Here is a 20,067-nt window from a genome sequence, read left to right as displayed (position 1 = left end):
AAGCAGAAATGCTTCAGAAGTTTTTTATCCATTTTCTGTTGATAGTTATCTTAAAGGAAAAATAGATGTGGAGGGGAGGAGAGGAAGGAATGGTTGAAATCCAGACGTTGGCGTATCAACTTTCTTTTGTTCCTTCCTCTAGACTCTTTCAGAGGATCTCAAGGCTTTGGTATGTATGCTAACAACTGTCCCTTTCCAGTGTTTCCTGTATTGGTGAATGGCCCCAGCTTCCATCCAGTTAGGCAAGCCAGGAACACAGTTCCTCATCTCTTGCATTTCCCAACTCACCACCAAGACTGTTAATTTTACCTCCTAAAAGTATCTCAAATCTATCCACATCTCTTCATTTCCACCACCAGTACCCTTGGCCATCTTCTTTGCCTTGGGCCAGTGCAATCATCGCGTATAGAAAATGCTATTGGTGCCCTGCTGAGATCCCTTTTACTGGTTCTGATAACCTACCTCACAGCTGCTTTGGCTCACACCTGCAACTTTCTCTGGAGTCCCTTGGACACTGGACCCACAATGACAAGAGAAGCCTGGGAGGGAATCAGTCTCCCAGACCACCATCATGGGGCTGCCTGTGACCAATGACTGATAGGTGCAAGAGTACAAAAGCCCAGCTCCATTGCCCCAGGGAAGGACAAACTCTGCAGTGCAATTTATACTCTAGAGCCCCCTGTAGGATCAGGTAGAGACTAGGCTTCACTTGAAACCACATCTATTTTTAATTTTTCCCCTTCCTTATCCTGTTTCTCTCATTCACATACATAGAAGTTTCTCCTGATAGCACTCCCTTAATAAACCACTTCCACACAAATCCCTATTTTAGGTTCTGCTACCAGGAAATTTACCCTGAAACAACTCCTAGCTGTTCTCCTTGCATCCACTGTTGACCCCTACAATCTGTTCTCCACATCACAAATATGGTCATCCTTTACACAGTGCTTAGACCCTGCAAATGATTTTCACTGATATTAGGGTAAAAGCTAAACTAATTAATGTGTCCTGCCAGGCTCTGCATGAATGGTCTGCCTGCTGACCTCTTGCTGTTTCAGCTTCTCTCCCACCACTCTCTCCTGCTCCCTCCCTTCCAGCCACACTGACTTTCTGTCTACCCCTCATATCCCCAAGCTTCCCTCTGCCTCAGGGCCTTTGCACATCTTGTTCCTCTGCTTGGTATATTTTTCTTTGCTACTTTTATGCAGATAATCCCTACTCACCTTTCAGCTCTCAGCTCAATTGTTCACCTACGTGAGCAGGGATGTATCCACTGGGCCTTGGTTTAGAAGTCCCTTCCTGACTCGAATTAGACTAGCATTAGTGTTCCTGCCACATTCTCCCATAACAATCTTGTACTTCCCCTATTAGCACTTCATTGTTACTGTTTGTTTTGATGATCTTTGCACTAGACTGTAAGCTCCATTAAGTCAAGGACTGTATCTTTGTTAATTAATTAATTAATTATTTCAATAAATATTTATGTTTATCTACAATATTTTAGGCATTGTGCTAGTTGCTGGTGATACAAAGCGTGAAAAATCGACAATACTGCAGCCCTTTGTAGTATACAGTGTAGTGGAGAATGTAGAGGTAAATTAAATAAATACTTTGTTAAACTATGATAAGTGCTATGAAAGAAAATTACAGGGTAGTATCTGATTCATCATTTTATTCCCTTTACCAAGCACCATGACTGATACAGAGTTGGTGTTAAATAAAATCTTTAAATGATTGAATTTATAACCTGGCTATTTTTTTTTTTCTCTTTTCCAGACAAACATCTAGTCCTCTGAGAGCCAACAACAAACTTTTCCATCAGAATGAAGAGGCTATTTTGATGTACATTGTTGATAAGTGGAATGAGCTTGAATGACTCTACTGACCCCAGGGAAATTTCTGAGAAGAAAAAAGGGCATCAACATGCCTTCCTTCAACATGTTTTCTAAGGAAATCAAGCTTTCCAAATCAGCCCTCCTAGAGATTAAGAAGACTAAACAAGTTATTATTAATTGTTTGCTATAACTTGCACATTTATGATATACTTGAGTGGTGTTTTTCTTTTGTTTATATATATCTGGGGAAATTTGGCATAAATGAGGTTAATTTTATAGGGCTCAAAGAATTATTTTCAGATTTTAAGCTGTTATATGTGTATATACATTTAAATATCTTTTTTACAATCTATTGTTTGTCACAGTCTTGACTGTTTTTCTACTGATGTTCTCATGGACACTCATGCTGGTATTTTATGTCAGTGATGTTCTGAGGGTTGGTGGCTGTGTGATACTTGTTGTTCAATATGTTTAATACCATCCATGGTTAACGTATAATGTATTTGTTTTAGAACCCTTTATCTGTCACCAGTTTCAAATAACAAGATTGTTCTATGGGAAAACACAATCCAGTTTTTATAATGTATTGGTCTATGACATGCTACCTGGGAAGCACTGTGGCAAAAATGGCTGACTATGTATGTGTAAATAATGTGTAGAGAAGATGCATGTGTGTTTAGCCACCCCAAGATAAATATGTGCTCAGAAACATGCATATATATATATATGCATGTTTATATATATATATATGTATATATATATACATATATATATATATGTAGCTCATTGTAAATATGTATCGAGAACACTTCATTAAATGCTAATATCCAAGTGTAGGAAGTAAATAGAAATACAAAGGAAAAAGAGGGCTTTGGACTATTTTTAAATTTCTGTTATTGTTAATAGTGTACCCCATTGCCATAAGATATCAAAATATTAAGAATTACCAAAATGGGGACTTCCCTGGTGGCGCAGTGGTTAAGACTCCACGCTTCCAATGCAGGGGGCCTGGGTTCGATCCCTGGTCAGGGAACTAGATCCCACATGCATGCTGCAACTAAGAGTTCACATGCCACAACTAAGGAGCCTGCCTGCCGCAACTAAGACCCAGCACAACCAAATTAAAAAAAAAAAAAAAAGAATTACCTACATGGTGTGATTATGCTTTCCTGCATTTCCATGGACTGCTAAAATATAGTATCAGGGAAAGATGTCACATACAGTACCTGCTCCATCTTGCTGAGGAAACAGTCAATGTAGTCTCGAGGGTTATTATGATCCAGGGACTTTTGATGCTCCTTCACTTTTTCCAGAATAAAATATTTAATATCATTAAGCCTTTTTGAGAATGCTTTGTGCTCTCCAGGGAGATGCTTTATGAGTTTTGGCCATAGATTGTAAATCTAAAATGAGAAAAAAAATACATCAGCAATTCAGTTTGTGAAGAGAGACCAGTGTTTCTAAGTGGAGCACCTAACCCTCTGTGGGGTCTGGCTAGGGAGAATCTCTTCCTCCAGCTTCTGAGCCGAAGAGAAGGGAGGGTGACCATCACGTACATGAGAGAGCAGCCCCTTCCCATCTCCTTGCTCAATCGACCTTGGCCAACCTCAGAGTCAGAGATGGGGAGAATGTGCGTAGGGGCCTTAAAAGAAACGTAGGCAACTGGGAACGTGATGTCTTCTTTTGTGGAAGTCAACTCACAGAAGCAAGCAGAGGGCAGCCTTCCATAGGTGCTGGGGTAAGCGACACTGCACTCATCCACTCGACAAGACACACATGGAGGGAAGGTGACAGTGCTTGTTGGCACATGCTCATGGGGCAGGGGGGGAGCTCGCAGCCCTTTACCCTGCCTATGGGGTCCCAGTGCCCCCATGAGATCAACCGCAAGGGCAGATGCAGACTTGGCTTTACCTGGTTCCAGGGAGAGTTTATTCGATTAAAATTTTTATTCAACAAACTCAACAGGGAGAGTAACGTCTTATTGTTGTAGTGGAAACGCTCGTTGAAGAGGACGGAGCAGATCACATTGCAGGAAGCACAGGAGAGGGTGAAGACAGGGTCCAAGGGCTGAGCTGATGTGAGAAAAAAAAAAACAATTCTAACATTTAGAATTTTCATCAGCCTGCATTAGGGCTTCAAGAACAGGGCCTCCCTCTTGCTCATATTGATACCTATATTTTATTTTCTCTAAATTTCTTCAGATTAGGATGTAGGGATCTTCTACTAGTACTACATGCTCTCTAGTATTATACTATGCTACTACTACTAATTATTATGTTATTCAATGAATACTGTAATAGTCGTAAGAGCAACAGGTAATATTACGGAGTATTATACATGCTGGATACTGTGTAAATGTTTTGCAAACTGTATTATTTAACCCTCATTCTGAGGTTTGGTTTTTAGCCCCATTTTTCACATGAGGAAACTGCGTTTTAGAGAAGTTAAGTAACTTGTCCAAATTTACACATCCAGTAAGTGCCGAAGTTGGGAGATGAATCCAAACAAAGGGATTCATGAGTCCTAAGTAACAGTTTTGGGTCATTTTCTTCCTGTGGCCTTTTTCCTAGTCAACGCCCTGACTCATAGAGCAGATTGTGGACTATTGCGTGCCTCCCAAAGGAGGAGCTTTGGTGGGAAGCTCTGTGTGTAGAAGCCCCTTGTCCCTAAAGGATGGTCAATGGAACGCACCCTCTGTTTTCCTGAGCTCCTCCACCAGAAACTGGGCCTCCTCCTGGACCCTCTCCTCGAGGCTCCTCTTCCCCATCCCAAAGTTCCTCAGGGTCATGAGGGAGAAGCGCCGCATTTGTTTCCACCTGTTTCCATTACTGAAAAAGATTCCTAGGAAAAGAAGCAAAGAGCAAGAAAGAATTTTGCATCATGGAGTCCGACTTTCCCTGAAGCTTATCTCTTGTGTCCACCCTGCACTGTTGCCAGTGCCCGTTATCAGGGATTTAGCAACTGGCCTTTGAAGAGCACAACATATTCTTTGGTTTGGGTGAAATATTTGTCACAAAGAAAATAAAACCCAAGCTCTGGTCAACAGAGGGCAGGGGTGATGGAGTCAGGAGGCGGGATCATTGGCAGGGAGAGAACATTCCCAAGTGTGGGAAGGGCCCTCTGCTTGGTTTCGTTAAAAATAGTAAAGACTGGCATGTGTTCTCACAAACCTCTTTCCTGAGTGTCTGTTTTACACTTAATATCCCTCTAATTTGTGGTTTAATCCTACCTGTGATTTTCTCTATTAGAGGATAAGCAACTGGAAAGCAGAGCAATAGGGAATATATGTTTCCATTCGCCTCTGAATTTACTACAGCTAATGTTAGCTAATCTGAACAAGAAGAAACTCAGTAGCAAAGGAACTCAGTATGTTCACACCAGTGATTTTTCATTCCTTCCTCTGTACAAAACCAGTTACATGTCCTGAATTTCCTTAATGCACCACCAGTTTCCTAGTGCCCAAAATCCAAACCTCAGGGCATCTTCATATCCCTCTTGCCCTTCACCCTATACATCTGCACTTGGTAAATCCTGTCGATTCCACCTCCAAAATGTCTTTCTCATCTGTCCCTTCTTGTCAATTCATAGTACGCTACCACACTTCAGGTTCTAACACTTTTACAGATTTTAAAAGTTCTAATCATCTTCAAACCAGTTTCCCCTTTCACTCCTCTAAATCTACAGTTTCCAGGTTACTCAAAATCAAATACAGGGACAATTAGGCTGGTGCTAAAATTCATTCAATGGGTCCCCCTACCCCACCCCCACCTCCCCACGCCAGTCTCATTCTGACACCTTTAAAACCTCAAACATTTCCATCATTCTCTCCCTTGGCTCTAACTCTGAGCATATAGACCAATCACAGCTGTTCACTAAATGCAACTACATTGTTTTGCACCCTTATTTTGTTCATTCTCTCCCCTTTGCTGATAAGTCTGCTCCCGCCCTATTCGCTTTGTTGTGTTTCTAGCTTTCCTTTAAGAGCCATCTTGAAAACCTTCTCTTGGAAGTCTTCCCTATCCTCTACTGGAGGTAATCTTGCCTTCCTTTAACTGAATTGGCTTGCATGATGCTTTAATACAATTTATCTTTTCTACCTTGTATTACAGCAATTTGTTTACTTGTGTTACTTCCTATACTAGATTTTACTTAGTTAAGTGACTGGCGCATCTCTCCAAATATTTCCTGTGACACATGATGATCTCTTACCTTGCACATAGAAGATGTTCAATACACAATAATTTAAATATTCATTTCACATCTACCAAATTAGCAAGCATTAAAAAGAAATTTTGTACCTAAAGCAATCAAGCTTGTGGCAAATTTGGTGCATTGTTTAGCCTCTTTGTATATCATGACCTATTCTGGAAATTAAAACAATATTTATAGCAAAAACTATTAAAATTGTCTTTGATCCATTAATTGCTTTCCTAAGAATTTACACAAAGAAATAATTCAGCAAAAGTTAAAAGGTGTACACTGCAATGTCATCTATACTGATTTAAGAAATTTGTAAACAATCTAAATGCTAATGATAGGGTAATTTTTTGCATAATTATACAATGATAGTAAATCAATATTAGGAAAAGTAAGCAATTGTTAAAATGATGATTATGAAAACTATGTAAAAATAGCAGAAATGTTAATATTTAAAAGAAAAATCAGTATACAAATATGTCTATACTATAATTACAACTATGTAAAATATGTGCACATATGAACAACATCTGGGAGATGGTACATAAAAATAAATACGTTACATCAACTATACTTCAATTAAAAAATTTTTTTTAAAATTTAAGAATAGGTTAGTGTATTGAGACTATGGTTAGTGGTTCTGAGTTCTAGAGTTAGGCAAACTGAACTCAAATCTCTACTCCAAAACTTTCTAATTTGGGTGAGTTATTTAACTTCTGTTGCCTCAGCTTTTCCTCTGTTGAATGGAAATAAAAAATATCTTCCTCATGGGGCCACTGTGTTAACTGAATATGGTAATACATGAGAAACCTCCAGCACAGTATCTGGCACATAAGAAGTATTTAGTTAGATAGCCTCAACCACCAGAGGGCAGACAGCAGAAGCAGGAAAAACTACAATCCTGCAGCCTGTGGAACAAAAACCACATTCACAGAAAGATAGACAAGATGAAAAGGCAGAGGGCTATATACCAGATGAAGGAACAGGATAAAACCCCAGAAAAACAACTAAATGAAGTGGAGATAGGCAACCTTCCAGAAAAAGAATTCAGAATAATGATAGTGAAGATGATCCAGGACCTCGGAATAAGAATGGAGGCAAAGATTGAGAAGATGCAAGAAATGATTTACAAAGACCTAGAAGAATTAAAGAACAAACAAACAGAGATGAACAATACAATAACTGAAATGAAAACTACACTAGAAGGAATCAATAGCAGAATAACCGAGGCAGAAGAACGCATAAGTGACCTGGAAGACAGAATGGTGGAATTCACTGCTGCGGAACAAACTAAAGAAAAAAGAATGAAAAGAAATGAAGACAGCCTAAGAGACCTCTGGGACAACATTAAATGCAACAATATTCGCATTATAGGGGTCCCAGAAGGAGAAGACAGAGAGAAAGGACCAGAGAAAATATTTGAAGAGATTATAGTCTAAAACTTCCCTAACATGGGAAAGGAAATAGCCACCCAAGTTCAGGAAGCGCAGAGAGTCCCATACAGGATAAACCCAAGGAGAAACATGCCGAGACACATAGTAATCAAATTGGCAAAAATTAAAGACAAAGAAAAATTATTGAAAGCAGCAAGGGAAAAATGACAAATAACATACAAGGGAACTCCCATAAGGTTAACAGCTGATTTCTCAGCAGAAACTCTACAAGCCAGAAGGGAGTGGAATGATATACTTAAAGTGATGAAAGGGAAGAACCTACAACCAAGATTACTCTACCGGCAAGGATCTCATTCAGATTTGATGGAGAAATCAAAAGCTTTACAGACAAGAAAAAGCTAAGAGAATTCAGCACCACCAAACCAGCTCTACAACAAATGCTAAAGGAACTTCTCTAAGTGGGAAACACAAGAGAAGAAAAGGACCTACAAAAACAAACCCAAAACAATTAAGAAAATGGTCATAGGAACATACATATTGATAATTACCTTAAACGTGAATGGATTAAATGCTCCAACCAAAAGACACAGGTTTGCTGAACAGATACAAAAACAAGACCCATATATATGCTGTCTACAAGAGACCCACTTTAGACCTAGGGACACATACAGACTGAAAGTGAGGGGATGGAAAAAGATATTCCATGCAAATGGAAATCAAAAGAAAGCTGGAGTAGCTATACTCATATCAGATAAAATAGACTTTAAAATAAAGAATGTTACAAGAGACAAGGAAGGACACTACATAATGATCAAGGGATCAATCCAAGAAGAAGATATAACAATTATAAATATATATGCACCCAACATAGGAGCATCTCAATACATAAGGCAACTGCTAACAGCTATAAAAGAGGAAATCAACAGTAACAAAATAATACTGGGGGACTTTAACACCTCACTTACACCAATGGACAGATCATCCAAAATGAAAATAAATAAGGAAACAGAAGCTTTAAATGACACAATAGACCAGAGAGATTTAATTGATACTTATAGGACATTCCATCCAAAAACAGCAGATTACACGTTCTTCTCAAGTGCACACAGAACATTCTCCAGGATAGATCACATCTTGGGTCACAAATCAAGCCTCAGTAAATTTAAGAAAACTGAAATCATATCAAGCATCTTTTCTGACCACAACGCTATGAGATTAGAAATGAATTACAGGGAAAAAAACGTAAAAAACACAAACACATGGAGGCTAAACAATACGTTACTAAATAACCAAGAGATCACTGAAGAAATCAAAGAGGAAATCAAAAAATACCTAGAGACTAATGACAATGAAAACACGACAACCCAAAACCTATGGGATGCAGCAAAAGCAGTTCTAAGAGAGAAGTTTATAGCTATACAGGCCTACCTAAAGAAACAAGAATTATTTAATAAATATTAGCTAATATTATATAATTATATCTATTATAATAATAATTCAATAATACTCCAATTATTATTATAACATCTAATGTTCATAATTATTAATAATAACATTATTATTATTGGATTTTAGGAATATTTTTATCTCTTTAAATTTTTAACTGTTTTTGCATCACTTTTAAATCAAAAAGCAATTACAAGTTTGGTACAATTTTTATTTAATCCTTAATTAGACTTTTAAATGTTGCCTTTTTTTGCTCTTCATTTATTCTTCCATTTATTTAATAAATTTTCATTGCTATCCTGTGCCAACTAAAAGCATGTCACTTGCCATCCGGCTCTACAAGGATTAGGTCAATGGCCGCTGCAGTCACTGACCTTCAACAGACCCTGAAAGGAATTCAGAGGGGAGATCAGGAATGAGGCACTTTGTGCTCTGGGGAAACTGACAGAACAGGCCTTCAGATAGTTAGATATTTTCAGGAGAAAACTTTAGGAACTCAATTTCTTGCATTTCCTCATACTTAGAAAAGCAATAAAATCATTTAGGGAGACATCTGTTCCTCGTGACTAGCAGCAGCCTTCTACTGAGATGGGGGCTTGATTGCACATACCCCCTTCACCAAATCATATATATACTGACCTCCCCCACTCTCTCTTCAGAGCAGTTTCTCAGAGCTATCTGAGACGCTGTCGCCTGGGCTATAGTCCTCAGTAAGTCCCCAAATAAAAGTGAACTCAGAGCTCTCACACTGTGCATTTTTTGTTTGGTTGAAACCGGCTATATGCCAGATTCTAAAAATATTACTACCGTGAACATTCTTGTTTATAATTTTTCCCACATCTTGTATTATCTCTCAAGATAGGTTTCTAAAGGGGAATTACTCCATCATTATGGATATCTCTTTAGAGAAGTTGGGCTATTAAGGGGCAAGAAACCTGGAACAGTAACCGAAGGGAGTTGTGAGGAGAGTGCTGTGGAATATTCACATGCTCCTGGGAATGATTCACTGGAGAGTGAGTTTATCAGTCACAGTCCAACCAGCAAAAGAGAAGCCTCTCTCAATATTTAAAACAGAGGAAAATTAGTCCAGGGAATTGGTTTTAAGGTGATGGAAACACTGAGAGGCCAAACCAGGGACAGCGAGACAACTGGTAATTATCAACAGCAGAAAACTGCTACCATCTCCCCATGGAAGGGACAAAGGAGCTCAGTGGCTGGGGTTACCTGGCCAGGAACCAAAGGGGCCCTGGAGTTACGGGGGGACATGCAGCTCTTGGAAGAGATGTTATCTGAGGCACAGAGAGAGGGGGTCCTCTGGCTCTCCTTCCACTCCCCAATCTCTTGCCAGTGCCTCTCTTTGGTTGATCCCAGTCAGAGCCAGCTGTTGAAAGAGTGTGGGAATTTCAGCTTGCAGTAACTGTAGCACTGGGAACCAGGGCCAGTAGGGAAGAGAGAGGAGTGGCTTTCAAGACAAGCAGAGAGAGATGGGTAATCAGGGATGGAGAAGGCATTACCAAAGAAGTAAAATCCTTGGGAAGGTGAGATGCTATAGGATCTAGGGCACATGTGGAAATTTTCCCTGTCAAGAAAAGGGACACTTTTTCAATTGTAACAGGAGAAAAAAAAAAGGAGAATGTGGGTGCAGGGGTAGATAGACCCATAGATAAAATGTTAAGAAACTGGAGAGTTCCTTTCTGATGCTTCTGTTGTTACAATGAGTTATGATACAATGGTTCTGAGAGAGGAAATGTATAATGCGGGTGTTAATAGGAGGAATGAGGAGTCTCTGAGAGTGGAAAAGGGAGCCAATCAGAGGAATGTGTTGTATTAAGAGTCTAATTGAGGTTTAAAGTATTAATTTAAAGGGAAGCCAGTGTAATTACTGAGAGAATATCTCTAGCAGTGTTTATCTTCTGGACACACGCACAGAGAAGAAGATGGTTGAATTCTTCCAGTGTTGGAGTATATGCCAGGCAAATGTGATGGCGGGAGAGAGTGCCAGTATATTTTCTAGGTTCTGATTACAATAAATGAGCTATGTGAAGGCTGCTTTGATTCACTGATGCTGTCAGTTAAAAGTTTAAGGTCAAGGCTCTTGACAATATCTATTTCAGAGGAAAATCTGACGTCTTCTATTGCCCTATTCCGAAATTGAAATGCTTTTGGGAGTCCAAATCTGGGAATGTACACATATACGCACATGAATCTCACATACAGTAGTCAGTCTCTTCTTTTCTACACAGGGAGTTCAGTGTTGGTCCAGGGTTGTCTGTGACTCAATGCAGAAGACTCTCTAATCCTATCTTCCACTGCAGGACCACTTGGCTCCCACTTAAACTTCTGTTCTTCAAATTTTCCCTTATCAGTGCAGAGGTGATACTTTCCTCTTCTACCTGCTTGTTGTGGGCAGATTGTGTTTTCCAGAGTGAACCACAACAATATCTCCCATCCCTCATTCTCTTCTGTAGTGTGACCACCACCACTTCCCCATCAAGAAGGGAAGCCTAATTCCTGTCCATTTGGATTTGGGTTGGCTTTTGGGAATTACTTGCAATGAATAAAATGGTTCTATGTTCTAAGATTTGGTCTGAAGAAGCTTTGCAGCTTGGAATGCTCACTCTCCAGATGCTCCCCCTCAGGATGCCCCCTTCTGGACTCCAGGCACCAGCGAGAAGCCCAAGCCACGTGGGTGGGCCACTTGGAGACGCTCTGTTGACAGGCCCAGCTGAGCTCAGCCTTTGGGTCATCCTTGCCCAGAAGCCAGACTTGTAAATGAAGAAGCCTCCAGATGATTTCAGCCCTCAGCTATTTGAATCACCCTTAGCTGCTTTATTTGGAAAAAAAAAAATTGGATGTCTGCTAAGGCCCCAGGCCTTGTGGATCAGAGAAAACCCCTTCCACTATGCCGTGTTCAAATTCCCGATCACAGAATCCATGAGCATTAAAAAAAAAAAAAAAAAAGTGGGGGCGGGGCTTCCCTGGTGGCGCAGTGGTTGAGAGTCTGCCTGCTAATGCAGGGGACACGGGTTCGAGCCCTGGTCTGGGAAGATCCCACATGCCGCGGAGCGGCTGGGCCCGTGAGCCACAGCTGCTGAGCCTGCGCGTCTGGAGCCTGTGCCCCGCAACGGGAGGGGCCGCGATAGTGAGAGGCCCGCGCACCGCGATGAAGAGCGGTCCCCGCACCGCAATGAAGAGTGGCCCCCGCTTGCCGCAATTGGAGAAAGCCCTCGCACGAACCGAAGACCCAACACAGCCAAAAATAAATAAATAAATAAATAAAGTAGGGGAAAAAAAAAAAAAAAGTGGGGGCTGGGGGGTTGTTGTTTTACATCCCTGAGTCTGGGGTGGTTTGTTACACAACAAGAGATAGCTGTGATACTTTCCTATTTTTCTCACTTTGTTCAGAATCTATACCCATTATGTAAATATCTTTTTAAAAAAATATACTTCTTTCTCTTTACCACACCTGCATCCCTGCAGGCGTGGACTGTTCCAAGGAAGCAATGCCCTCTCCACTCCCACTGCACTGGGGCAAGTATGTGCATGGGTGAATAATTACATAGTTGGTTGTTTCTATTTATGTAAACTAGATTCCTCAATAGGTCTCTACAGTTTATATGTCCATAGATATAGTACTTTCCAAAAATGTTACAGCATTGCACTCCTCCAGGTAAAGAATGAATGGCTGTTTATCCATACCTTTCAGAGCACTAAGTTATTTTAATTTTTGCATTTTAGTGACTGAACAATGGCATCTAAAACTGGTGTGTGGATTGAATGAATACGTTAAAGTAAGGGGGCCTCTCTGGCACTTGCCGCCTGCGTGTTGGTAGAAATCCCAGAGTTCCGCGCGTCGGAGGCCCTTCTGCCGCGGCTGCCATTGCAGAGCAGCAGCCATGGCTCTGCGCTACCCATGGCCTTGGGCCTCAACAAGGGACACAAGGTGACCAAGGACGTGAGCAAGCCGAGGCACAGACGCCGCCGCTGGCGCCTCACCAAGCACACCAAGTTCGTGCGGGACATGATCCGGGAGGTGTGCTGCTTCACCCCTCATGAGCGGCGGGCCATGGAGCTGCTCAAGGTCTCCAAGGACAAGCGGGCCCTCAAGTTCGTCAAGAAAAGGGTGGGGACACACATCCATACCAAGAGGAAGAGAGAAGAGCTGAGCAATGCCCTGGCCGCCATGAGGAAGGCGGCAGCCAAAAAGGACTGAGCCCTTACCCTCTGTGCACAATAAAACTTTTTCAGAAAAAAAAAAAAAAGAAAAGAAAAAGATAAAGTAAGGGCTTGAGCTGTTGCAATCTGTCAATGAGATAAATGTTAAAAGATTAAAGCACTAGACAAAATATTGAGTTGATAGTTAACAGAAAATGTTTCAACAACTTGACTAGACACAAATCTTCAGCACTGTATTATAGTGTTCAAAGATCACTAGATCAGAAAGCTATCTAGTATTTTAGCAGACATTTCATTTACGAAGGTGTTATGGGTTTGTTTCCCCTCAAAATATGTTGATGCGCTGGCCCCCAGTATCTGTGAATATGACCTTATTTGGAAATGGGGTCTTTGCCAAGGTAATCAAGTTAAAATGAGATCATTAGGGTGGGCCCAATCCAATATGACTGTACGCTTCTAAAAAGGGGAAATTTGGACACAGAGACTTATATACACAGAGAATGCCATGTGAATATGAATCAGAGATTGGGGTGATACATCTACAAGCCAAGGAACAACAAAGATTGCCAGCAAAGCACCAGAAGCTAGGAGAGAAACATGAAACAGATTCTCCCTCACAGCTCTCAGAAGGAACCAACCTCACTGACATCTTGATCTCAGACTTCTAGACTCCAAAACTGTGAGAAAATAAAGTTCTGTTGTCCTAAGGTTTGTACCCAGTTTTTGGTACTTTATTATGACAGCCCCAGGAAACTAATGCAGAAGGAAAACTAAAATATCAATGAATGGTTCTTCTCTTTGTTATTTTCCAGGATAGAAAGTTTTAGGAAAGGAAGAGCTGAGTTATCTGTTCCCATTACAGGCAAGTAAGGAGCAGTAACAAGGATTTTATAGGAAGTTTGAAAACCAATTTTCTCAGAGTTGTGAAAACGGCAATTTTTTGAGCAATAATTTTTTCCCTCTTGAGCTCAATCCAACCCAGAAGCTTCCCGCTCCAATCAAAAGTTAATTTTAGGGGCTTCCCTGGTGGTGCAGTGGTTAAGAATCTGCCTGCCAACACAGGGGACACGGGTTCAAGCCCTGGTCTGGGAAGATCCCACATGCCGCGGAGCAACTAAGCCCGTGCGCCACAACTACTGAGGCTGTGCTCTAGAGCCCGTGAGCCACAACTACTGAGCCCATGTGCCAGAACTACTGAAGCCCGCGCATCTAGAGCCCGTGCTCTGCAACAAGAGAAGCCACCGCAGTGAGAAGCCCGCGCAGTGCAACGAAGAGTAGCCTCCGCACACTGCAACTAGAGAAAGCCCACGTGCAGCAACGAAGACCCAACGCAGCCAAAAGAAAAAAAAAGTTGATTTTAAAGCTCACACACAGACAATGTAATCAACGTGTTTAGAAAAAAGGGAAGAAGTACAGGGAAGGTTTGGTTGCTTCTTAGGTGAGCAAATGCATCCTGATCTTATGTGAGAGGTCAAAAATTGCTTCTCTTTTATCACTTAGTACACTGCATAATATTTAATTAATTATTCATAAATATGCTTTGAAAAGAATTGTTTCTATTTCTTTGGGGCTTGCAATTTTACAATTTGAAGTGGATTGGAGGAGACTTTCAGGCTGTCCTAGGTTTTTGTGTGTGTAATACTTCATACATATGAAGGAATATATGTAACATATGCCTAAGTTTCGAAACATAATAATAAAATAATTATCTGTGAGCCTATTGTCCCAGTGAAGAAGTTGAGCTTGACTAAGACCATTGTAGCTCCCTGTGTGTTACCGCTCTGATCCTACCACCATCTCCTGGCTCCCTCACCACCGCCCCCCAACCCCCCCACGCCCCCCCACCCCCGCTGCCATCCCCAAACCAGGCTGACATTGAAAACACAGTAATTTCTATACCTAGTCATCTGTTTATTGTTGCTGCCACTATGCCACTGCAGCCTTTGCACCCTGTGAAATGAAACCCCAAGCGTGGCTTCTCCAGCTCCCTTTACCCTTAGACCTCTGGGTGACAACTTTTTTTTTCAAAATGTTCCCAGATTGTTTTTTATCACAATCATATTTGCAGATTTACCGTAAAGGGAACTTGGAGTCTGTTTTTGATGTTTATCTCAATAGTTATCAGAGCATCTGTTGAATAATAAAAGAATTTGTCTGGTCTTTGTCCCTGGTTCCTGGGAGAGAGCTTCTAAACCCTTGGATATGCCCACTTCTAACACAGAAGTGTCTTTGTTATTCATGCTGAGTCTCTGGGATCACACTTGAGTTTATGATAACGAGGTGACTCACGGTGGATCCCTAGACAGTGTCAAGGTGCGGCTGGCCATGCCAGAAAGACCAACTTTGTATTTAGAGAATTGGAGCTTTCAGCCAAGTGATATCAGCCTCACCTCCTGACTTTCAAGGAATAGAAGGAGCTAGAGACTGAGTTCTATCACGTGGCCAATGACTCAATCAATCGTGCCCAAGTAATGAAGTTCCAATTAAAAAATCTGGACACCAAGCTCTGGTGAGATTCCTGGTTGGTGAACACATCAATGCATCAAATGGGTAATGCATTCTGCTTCCTTGGAAGAGAATACAGAAGCTCTGCATTCGGGCCCTCCCAAACCTTGCCCTATGTGTCTCTCCATTTTTATCTGTCATATAAATAAAACTGTAATTGGAAGTATGGCACCTTCCTGAGTTCTGTGAGTCATTCTAGCAAATTACTGAACCTGAGGTGGTCACGGAATCCCTGAATTTTCAGCCAGTTGGTCAGAAGTGTGGGTAACCTGGAGACTCCTGAACTTGTGGCTGACATCAGAAGTGAGGGCAGTCTTCTTGGGAATGATGCCCTTAACCTATGGAGTCTGCACTAACTCTGGGTAGTGTATCAGAATTGCAGTGCAGTATTGCAGCATCTAGTTTGTAGCTTGTTGCAGAACAGACACTCATTAGGTTAATCAGACTTTTTTGCTAAAGAGAATTAACTTTTATTTTGAAACATACCATATCCTCTCTGGGTATCGTCAATAATTGGAATACGTCCTCTGCAAAGGAATTCATCACCTTGATCAATTAGAGCTTCCTTCACCGCCTCATATCCATGTAAGACCACAGTGATCTGGGATCCAAGGTACAGAGTGTAAACGGGGCCATACTCTTTGGCCAGCTGGAAAGAGATGCAAGTGGTTGTAAGGGCTATTGTGAAATCTCTCCATTGGAGGCTTCAGTGGAAATTAAGTAATGATTCACATGTAGCTTAGACTTTGCTCCATTAATTTCCTTTCAGGAATTTAACCTGCGGTACAGTCATGGATTCATTCTTTCCTTCATCTATACATGCAACAATTGAGCAAATATTTACTAAGCACATATATTGTGTCAGACACTGTGCCAGGAACCCTCATGGAACTTAGAGTCTAGTGGAAGTTAACAGGCAGTAAATAGCCGAACAAACTACATTTGCAATAGAAACTGAGCATAATTCTATGAAAGCGATAAAGAATGTACTATGTTGGATGATAATGGGAAAACAATAAAATAGATGAGGAATCTATGAGGAGGTAACATTTAAGGTAAAACTAAAGATGAGAAGGAAGCAGCCAGGATAAGGGCCAGAAGGAGAGCTCACTACACAGGTATTAAAAAGGATGAAATCTATATATTTATGATAGCATTGTGCCAAGAGGGAAAATAGAGTGCTACAACATCTGACAGCTAGGGGTGTTTTCAAATGTATTTTACAACCGTGCAGTTAAATTCAAAGCAGCCATTTGAAATTACTTGAGGATGTACAATGGTGCAGAAACATGTTCAAGTTCTAAATTAAATTGTTGAAAAATAAAATTATGTTTAAAAATCCGTTAGGGAATTTCCTGGTGGCCCAGTGCTTAGGACTCCGTGCTTTCACTGTCAAGGACGCGGGTTCGAGTGCTGGTTGAGGAACTAAGATCCACCTGCAAACTGCGCGGAGTGGCCAAAAATTAAAAAAAAAAAAATACATTTGTTAAAAAATCCATTTGTATATTATAATCCTCCATTTTTTATTTATGATTATTTCTAAGAAGAAAAACTTGACACCTTTTTTTCTTTTTGCCTTTTTTTTTTTTTTGACTTAAATGGTAGAGAATTTTGCCATTTTGTACCTCTTTTCTCTGTCCCAGGAAAATGAAACTTACTTCCTTTGTTCCCTTTGAATGAGTGTCTCTCTATATTTTGGGGCACAAAATGCCAGGTCCTCCTCTCCCAACCTCACCCTCAGCTGATGACTTTGCTCTCTATTTCACAGAGATAATAGAAATAACCAGAAGAGAATGTCCATATGCTTCTACCATAGCATCTACTTGTTTACCTGAATCTGTGCCCATGTACATAGTTTTCTGTTAATATAAATGACTCTCCATGCTCCTAAAAAAGGCCCAATTCTCCAACTTGTGCACTGGATTCTAGTCCTTTCCAGCTATGGCAACATGACTTTCCTCTTTACAGCAAAATTGAGCAACATCACCCTATTTTCCCCCTTCCCTAGCCTCTGGCCACCACCATTCTGCTCCCTACAAGTTTGACTCTTTTAGAGTCCACATTTTGAGTGCATACAGTATTTGTCCTTCTGTGTCTGGCTTATATAACTTAGGATAATATCCTCCAGGTTCATCCATGTTGTTGTAAATGGCAGGATTTCCTTCTTTTTTAAGGATAAATAATACTCCTGTGTGTGCATCATATTTTCTTTATTCATCCATCAGAGGACAGTAATTAGGGTTGTTCTGGAGAATATATGCTTGCACAATGAACTCATTGAGATAATACTTTTTCCCAAAGAATATTTCCAAAGGAGTGAATGTCAGTCAGGGTAGCCGAGCTGGGCTGTGTCAGAGCAAGATGTGGGGATCACTCTTTAGAAGGAGGATCACAAAGTATCCCACAGATTAGTATAAAATAGTAATAATAATATAAAAGGACATTTATTACATTTGCTTGGCTTGCCTTTTGGTTAAGTGTTACACGCAGAGGGGACTGGAAGCCTTTCAGTCAAAGTATGTTCTGACTTCAGAATTTTCCCATTCACTAGAATTCAACCCGTATCTCAGGTCAGGTCAACACACCTCACTACCTGCTCTAAAGTGATCCAATCCAGAAAAAAAAAAAAGATATCTGTCTTGTAATACAGAAATAGACACCCCAAAGTGTCCTAGTGGTGAGTTAAAACTAAGAAAGCTTGAAGATGACATGAAGATAACCTGAAGATGACCCCCCCTTACCTGGAGATGACCAGACTCTAATGAAACCCCCTTACCTTGGAGAGAGATGCAGGGACGTCCTTGAGGTTTAGTTGCATCAGATTCCCAATGATGGGAAGGGGAGTTGGGCCAGGGGGAAGTCTTCCCGCTTTGTGACTTTTCTTCCACACAAAAAGGAAAACCAGGCAAGTGACGCAAATCACAAGAGCAAGAGTAGTGATTTCCAGCAGTGCCATCTCAGCTACTCGATGTTGGTAACTGTCTGGATTGCTTGTTAGCAAAGTCTTGTACACACCCGGGGTACGACCTGCCAGCCAAAGGCTGGTCTGAGTTCTTGGACTTGGGGAAAAAAACAACCTGGAATTGGTTTTGGCCGTATTTACCTTCCTGAAGCTTGAGATTAGGGAGGATTCATATCTTTCCTACCTCTCGTTCACAAAATCTGCAACTTTTGATTTTTTAAGCCTCTCCATTACATGTACTATTTCCTTTTAGCACTAATGATTCATTAACTATAAAGCTGCGGGATTAAGAGGTACAAACTATTAGGTATAAAATAAACTACAAGGATATATTGTATAACATGGGGAATATAGCCAATATTTTACAATAACTATGAAGAGTATAACTTTTAAGAAATTTTTCTAAAGATTTTTTTTTTTGGATGTGGACCAGTTCTAAAGTCTTTATTGAATTTGTTACAATATTGCTTCTGTTTTATGTTTTGGTTTTTTGGCCACAAGGCATATGGGATCTTAGCTCCCTGACCAGGGTTCGAACCTGCACCCCCTGCAGTGGAAGGCAAAGTCTTAACCACTGGACCACCAGGGAAGTCCCTAACCTTTAAAATTTGTGAATCACTATATTGTACATCTGTAACTTAAATAATATTGTACAGCAATTATACTTCAATAAATAATTTTTGTAAAGCTAACAAAAAGGGCTTCCCTAGTGGCTCAGTGGTTAAGAATCCACCTGCCAATTCAGGGGACACAGGTTCAATCCCTGGTCTGGGAAGATCCCACATGCCGTGGAGCAACTGAGCCCGTGAGCCACAACTACTGAAGCCCGCACGCCTAGAGCCTGCGCTCCGCAACAAGAGAAGCCACCACAGTGAGAAGCCTGCGCACCGCAACCAAGAGTAGCCCCCCACCCCCCGACCACAGCTAGAGAAAGCCCGCACGTAGCAATGAAGAACCAACGCAGCAAAAAAATAAATTTATGTAAAAAAAAAAAAGCTAACAAAAAAATTTTTTAATTGCAATCTACAATGATTGATTTTTAAGTGTTAAACTAACCTTATATTCCTAGGATGAACACCTCTTCTTTCTCATGATGTAATAAAACTTTTCTACTTTGCTGGATTTGATTTGCCATTACTTTGTTAGGGATTTTTGTACCCATGTACATGAGGAATGTTGGTTTGAAATTTTGTTCTCTGTAATGTGTTTGGTTTTAATATCAGGTTTATGACAGCCAGATAAAATAAGTAGGCAAGTGCTTCATTTTTTTCCTTTTAATAAAAGTTTTTAAATTTTTAATTAAAAGATTAGTATTATTTTTCCTGAAAAGTTTGATAAAATGCCACAGTGAAACAATCTGATGCCTTCCTTGTGCGAGAATTTTTGTTATTACCTCATTAAAAAAAAGAGTTCTAGAAATGGATAATGGTGATGACTGCACAAAATTGTGATCGTACTTAATATTACTGATCTGTACATTTAAAAATGGCTAAAATGGTACATTTTATGTATATTTTACCACAATAAAGAAAAAAACCCCGATTACTTAGTT

General features: G+C 40.5%; 2 protein-coding genes across 2 annotated transcripts in view; one reads left to right on the top strand and one right to left on the bottom strand.

Annotated features, from left to right (window-relative positions):
- Nucleotides 1-18,608, bottom strand: part of LOC103017669 (cytochrome P450 2C23-like) — a 34,539-nt gene extending 15,931 nt beyond the window's left edge. The window contains exons 1-5 of the mRNA XM_007187370.3: nt 18,330-18,608; nt 16,040-16,202; nt 4,527-4,676; nt 3,747-3,907; nt 3,062-3,238 (exon numbers count right to left, since the gene is read on the bottom strand). Of these exons, the coding sequence (XP_007187432.2) occupies nt 3,062-3,238; nt 3,747-3,907; nt 4,527-4,676; nt 16,040-16,202; nt 18,330-18,509 (831 nt within the window). The 5' untranslated portion in view covers nt 18,510-18,608. The remainder of the gene's footprint in view (nt 1-3,061; nt 3,239-3,746; nt 3,908-4,526; nt 4,677-16,039; nt 16,203-18,329) is intronic.
- On the top strand, nt 12,764-13,085 carry LOC103017388 (60S ribosomal protein L36-like). The gene has a single exon (XM_057531552.1). The coding sequence runs from the start codon at nt 12,786-12,788 to the stop codon at nt 13,083-13,085; it is 300 nt and encodes a 99-aa protein (XP_057387535.1). The 5' UTR covers nt 12,764-12,785.
- Nucleotides 18,609-20,067: the final 1,459 nt, after the last annotated feature.

This window comes from Balaenoptera acutorostrata, chromosome 16 (assembly GCF_949987535.1).
Source record: "Balaenoptera acutorostrata chromosome 16, mBalAcu1.1, whole genome shotgun sequence".
NCBI lineage: Eukaryota > Metazoa > Chordata > Mammalia > Artiodactyla > Balaenopteridae > Balaenoptera > Balaenoptera acutorostrata.
This window is presented reverse-complemented; position numbering and strand designations above follow the sequence as displayed.